Here is a 6114-nt window from a genome sequence, read left to right on the forward strand (position 1 = left end):
TAAATAACCAATCTCATTTGCGCTAAAACTCGAAATTTGAAAAACTTAAAAATGTGGAATAAACAGTTCGGATCTGTCTATATATTTGATGCCCATTGATGCACAAGTACCTCTAAAGTACTAAGATCATTAATTGGAGGTTAAATTTATCCGTAGATGAAGGATATTGAAGAAGTTTGAAGAACAAGAACAGCCAAGAACAATGAAAAACAATTTTTATTTTTTTAATTTAATTTTATTTTTGGATTTAATTGATTTTAGTAAAATAATTTCAAAATATAAAAAATAGAATTTCGAAAAAATCAAAATATAATTTTCAGAAAATAGAAAAGAAATAAAAATAGAAAAATAAGAAAACAAGTTTGATAAACTTTTTAAGGAAAGGAAAAATTGGCCAATCAAATTTTATTATAGTGGTGGTCAAAATGAGGAATGACCATAGTAGAATTCCCCAATAAATGTACCAATGAATGTGTGTGTTTTTGTTCGCAAATGTGATTGAGAGGCTTAACACTCTGAGAGGGAGATGCATGGCTTCAATGGATTCTTGGCCTTCTATAAGGTAGTCTTACATTATCACTTTTGCACATGTTGATTGTGTGGAAATCTTACATTCTTCATGTTGTTTGTAACTTTCTCTCTTTTATTTGCTCTTTATTTTACAGATTATTTGCAATGTTTTCCTTTAATATGAACAGAGGTGACTTTATATTCTTGTGGAGGGTTGCTTACTTAGAAAATACATGTTGGTCATATAGTTGTGCTGGTAAATGGGAGAACTTTTCTTATAAAGTTACCTATAAGGTAATTGTGTTCCTCATAATTTATTTAGTTATTTGGTCAATTTTGGGTGAATTGCCCCTATATAGTGCTGCATATTGCATCATGTATTGAACTTGGAAGGGTAAAGACTATGGTTAACTTAGTTTCGTATGAGAATTTTGCAGTCCATTATATACTTTGTTTAGGTCAGCTTATTGTGAGTTTCTGTTCATACATGGGATAAGTATGCTCATTATAAGTTAAAAGGTAAGTCTGCTTCAACAAAAATGGCACTTGTGCTCCTCAAGATTTGCATTGTCATTTGGGGAAAGTGAATTAATGTTTTACCCAATATAGATCCATTAATAGTGTTCCTTGAACTTCTAAATTGGAAGGGTAAAGGCAAATGTTGTTTTACTTTATTTGTCATGAGCATTTCATTGCATTCATAGTGTACTGTATTATCCAGATGTGAGTTTCCGAACAATAACGGTAGAAGTATTCTTAATGTAAGCTAAAAGGTAACTGTGTGTAAACAAAATGGGTTATTGTGCTTCTCAAGATCGTCTTTGTTATTTGGTCAATTTAGGATAGGGGTATAAGTGAATTGCCCCTTGTTGTATAGAACCTTGATGGGTAAAGGCAATTATGCAAGTGGCAGTCCATATTGTATTGTGATTGCATCACCTTTATGTAAGTTTTGAGCAGCATCTATTTAGAAAATTGTTGTGTTGGCATATGATATTTTCCAAATTTATCAATCTGCCTCATTATATGTTTTTGTATGATGATTTTAAGGGTCGCCATGCATCAAAGGTTACTAAAGAAGAGGAAGATGGGGAGTATCTTAAGGAGGAAGAAATTGGCCCTTCCAATACAAGGCTGGTCACTCAGCCTTCTCGTGCGTTCTGCACTCTATTTTAAGTTTTTTTGTGACAAGCTTCAAGTAATAAACCTATGGAGTTGGCTTTATATAGTGAATGCCCATTTAATTTTCTCTTGGAGCATATGATGATTTAGTTTTTCCATATATCAGAGCATGTTTTGGTTAGGAAACTATTGATTGTGTCAACCCTATACTTGTCCTTTTCATTTCTCAAGATTGAATTTTCTACATGAAATATTTTGAAACATATAAATTATCATATCACTGAAACTTTGGGACTAGCATCTCCTAGCAGAGACGATTGAATTTGCAATTGCTATCTCCAATTCCATCTTATTTAGCTCTTTTTTGTAGTTCTTTATTGTCATTGTATATTAGATATAAAGTCGGAACAAATCTGTGATAGCACACATTAGCTAAGCTAGGATTTGCATGAATTTTTGTACTTGAGGTTTAGGTTGGTCTTTTGATGGCCAATATAGTGTATATGTACAAATGGCAATGTTATACATATGGGGGAGAGGGAAGGAGAGAAAGAGAGATATCATGATATACCCTTAAGAATAGCATAACTTTAAAAAAATGCCTTTCTGTGAAGGGTTTAAAAACAAGCTAATATAACTTTCCTTCAAGAGCTAGCCATTAGACGTGCATTGCACGTGTTGGATCCCCTAGTGGAGGCAAAATTGGTATAAACCACCTTTTTTTGTCCAAATTTTTTGAAAAAACCACCTTTTATGTTTTTTTATTTACTAAACCACAATACCTAAATTTTTTATTGCACCACCCCTATTTCAAATCTAACATATTGCATCTCAACCTTCCACTTCTAAACCATCAATTATAGCAAAAACCATTCTTTCTATTACCTTAATTTAGGGTTTGAGAATAAACAAATACTACAATTTAATTTTTGTAGCAAAATTAGGTTTGGTTTTCTAGAACTTTACTCAATTTATTCATGCATTTATATAGAGGGAAGGGTCAAATGTTTTTGGGGGTGAAAAATACATGATTTAGGAGCGAAAGACACAAGTTTAATTTGTGGGCTCCTTTGACGTCTAACTTAAATTTTTCGTCAAAATTTGAAATAGGGGGTGGTGCAATCAAGAATTTAGATACTTAAAAGGTGGTTTAGTAAATAAAAAACTTAAAAGGTGGTTTTTTCAATAAAATTGGACAAAAAAGGTGGTTTATACCAATTTTTCCATAATTAGATGGTTAATATTCATTATTTAACCTTTATATAAATTGTTTAGAATATTTTTCAATAGAGAGACTTTGATCTACATGATGAGTAAGCTAAGATATATTATTTATACGAACCATATTTTGAAAGTTATCTTAGAAATTTGGGAGTTTGCAATACTTTATGAAATGAACAAGTGTAAAGGAAATGTCTAGCATTCATATTTTTTTAAACCATTACAATATATCTGATCTATATTACAATATGTACTAAACTTGTTACTTTCTTTTCCTTCCTAAATTTTTTGATGTATGATACAAAATAACAAGATCGGTTAGAATTGCCTACATTAACATAACTATGAGGGTTAACTAAGGTTAAAAAATACCTAAATATCAACAAGGTAAAATAAAACTATATCTAACTAAAAGAAGCTAAAGAAGAGTATATATGTAAGAAATGATAAGAAGAATAAATTCCTAATTCATTGTAATACATTTAAAAAAAACAAAGAAATTAAAATTTACTTCAACCCATCATTGGATGCACACAAAATAAATTGACCCCTCATTATTGTAATGTTCAATCTCATGGTCCTTGAACTTATGGTTGGATGTTTTTCTCCATAAAGTATCAACAAAACTCCTTCTCTTCCTAGTTTCATTCTAGTATAAATTTTGGTTGTATTATTTGTCTTCTAACCATGTCCTTGATGAGCGATAGAGATCATATGGTGCCCATAAATGATCAATAGGGCATGGCTTCCTCGAGTCCAACCTCAACCATGGTTTCCCTTTTCCACTCCAATGGAGTAAACTAATTGGTCCAGGGTGAAGACTCCTACACTTCCCTTCAAAATTATCTCCACCCAGACCATGTTGGTTCCATCTATGGTCAACTGCTTTAATTTTTCCAGCAAAGATCAACAAGAAAGGTGGCAATGATCCTAAATGATATATTCTCTTTAGTTTTTGTACCATCATCCACTCTTCTAATTTTTGGTTATAGCCTTGTTTTTTCCATTTGTTGACATCTATTATCATTACTCCAGTATTAAAATAACAAGGTCTTCTTCCATGAAATGTATTTGACAAAATACCATCCGACCAAAATGCATCTGTGAAATAGGTTGTGAAATTTGCGTGACAATACTCTGGTGCAGCAACCACTTTCTCACCCAAATCAACCTCCCACAATTTTAATATATCATCCACGACAATAATATCAGAATCCAAATATATTACGCGATTCACATCAAATGGGAGAATATCTGCTAGATAAATCCTTGCATAATTTAATGGTTGATCCAAGGCTTGTCTAATGGATTTTGATATCTTTCCTCTAACTCGGTTAGAATCAAATCGATATATTTTGAAATTTAGGTAAGGGAATGTGGATGCTATGTTTGAAAATATCTCTGGCTCATGCCTTTCTGAAAGAAAATGAAAAACGAAATTCTCGGGACACGTGGAATGTTGTAGGATTGATAATACCGCTGCCATAGTTCCTCGTAAGTAGTTTGCATCAAGAGTCATGGAAATATGGATTTTGTCCATATCATTATACCCACATTCTTTTGAATTTACATATGATGCAGCTTCTCGAAAGATAGGGGCATTCGTTGAAGGCCGCCTGATTACACCAATGCGTATCCCAACAGAGGCCGTATTGGTGGTTGTTATTGGGTGGAGGAGGAGAAAAGATAGGAGGCCAACGAGTGGAAAATGGGACGAAAAATTCCACAAGGCCATCCTGTCAAGGATCAATATTTGTAAATATTATTTAGGATGGCTTGATTACAAGAACAAGCAAGAAGTCCCATGAAGTTTAGGATACAAACAAGAAGATGTACGGAGGAAATTATTGGTAATCATTTCACGAGAGCCATTTGAGGAGAGCAAAACATAAAAAAATTTGTTATATTACTCGATAAATCCCATTTTAGAAAATAGGAAACTTAATTAATCCTATATTCTAGCTTCCTTTGTTTGAGGATTATAAAATCAAGTGGTGGATTTATTGCTAATTTATAAATGGTGTATATTAATCAAACATTTCAATTTATTTGACGACATGTTTTTCTGACTTAATTAGTGAATCTACAGTTTTCATGAATATTCAAAGTGTAAATAATAATTTGTTATATCTTCAATAGAATTACAAAAAGAAGTTTAGAATTTGATACAAAAAATTAAGATAAATTATTTTTTATCTATTCATGTTATATGCATTTTTTTTAAGAACCTTTTAATGTGATCCTTTTTATTTTTATTTTGAAAATTTGTTAATTTTTTTTAAATTGACTCATTTTGCAAGAAAAAATCTTTTAAAGCATTTTTTAGGCAAAATTGGTATAAACTCTCCTTTTTTGTCCAACTTTTTTGAAAAAACCACCTGTTATGTTTTTTTATTTACTAAACCACCTTTTAAGTACCTAAATTCTTGATTGCACCACCCCTATTTCAAATTTTTACGAACAATTAAACTGAGACGTTAAAAGAGTCCACAAATTGTGTCTTTCGCTCCTAAATCATGTATTTTTTCAGCCCTAAAAACATTTGACCCTTCCCTCTATATAAAAGCATGACTAAATTGAGTAAAGCTCTATAAAACCAAACCTAACTTTGCTACAAATATTAAATTGTAGTATATGTTTATTCTCAAACCCTAAATTGAGTTAATTCAAGTGATAGTTGAGATGAAAGGGAAGGTTTTGCTATGGTTGATGATTTGGAAGTGGATGGTTGAGATGCAATCTGTTAAATTTAAAATTGGGGTCGTGTAATAAAAAATTTAGGTACTTAAAAGGTGGTTTAGTAAAAAAAACATAAAAGGTAATTTTTCCAAAAATGTTGGACAAAAAAAGTGGTTTATACCAATTTTACCCATTCGTTATTAAAAAAAAAAAACCCACCACGATGACTTTTTTTTTTGTATAATAAAACCTGAACCCTTTTTTCCGGCATTGACTCCCACTTTCGGGCATTGACTCATTACTTTTCCTACTTGCAGCCCATTACTGGGTAATTTTCCCTCATTTTGTATTTGGCTCCCTTATTTCCCCACCCCCATATATATATATATATATATATAATATATATATATATATATATATATATATATATATATATATATTATATATATATATATATATATATATATATATGTATGTATATATACATATACATATATATATATTTTAGGGCAAGCCTCTCCAAATCAATCCATAAAAAATTAGGGTCAATCTTCACCCAAATTAGATTAATTGAAAGGTATA

General features: G+C 31.1%; 1 protein-coding gene across 1 annotated transcript; it reads right to left on the minus strand.

The window, feature by feature from the left end:
* Window positions 1-3280: 3280 nt before the first annotated feature.
* LOC110716192 (probable galacturonosyltransferase-like 4) lies at window positions 3281-4783 on the minus strand. The gene has a single exon (XM_021894816.1). It carries the CDS (start codon window positions 4586-4588, stop codon window positions 3524-3526), a length of 1065 nt encoding a protein of 354 aa, XP_021750508.1. The 5' UTR covers window positions 4589-4783; the 3' UTR covers window positions 3281-3523.
* Between the last annotated feature and the right edge of the window lie 1331 nt (window positions 4784-6114).

This window comes from Chenopodium quinoa, unplaced genomic scaffold, assembly GCF_001683475.1.
Source record: "Chenopodium quinoa cultivar QQ74 unplaced genomic scaffold, ASM168347v1, whole genome shotgun sequence".
NCBI lineage: Eukaryota > Viridiplantae > Streptophyta > Magnoliopsida > Caryophyllales > Amaranthaceae > Chenopodium > Chenopodium quinoa.

Coding starts and splice junctions, on each gene's coding strand:
- LOC110716192 (XM_021894816.1), bottom strand. CDS start 4,588: ATGGCCTTGTGGAATTTTTCGTCCCATTTTCCACTCGTTGGCCTCCTA.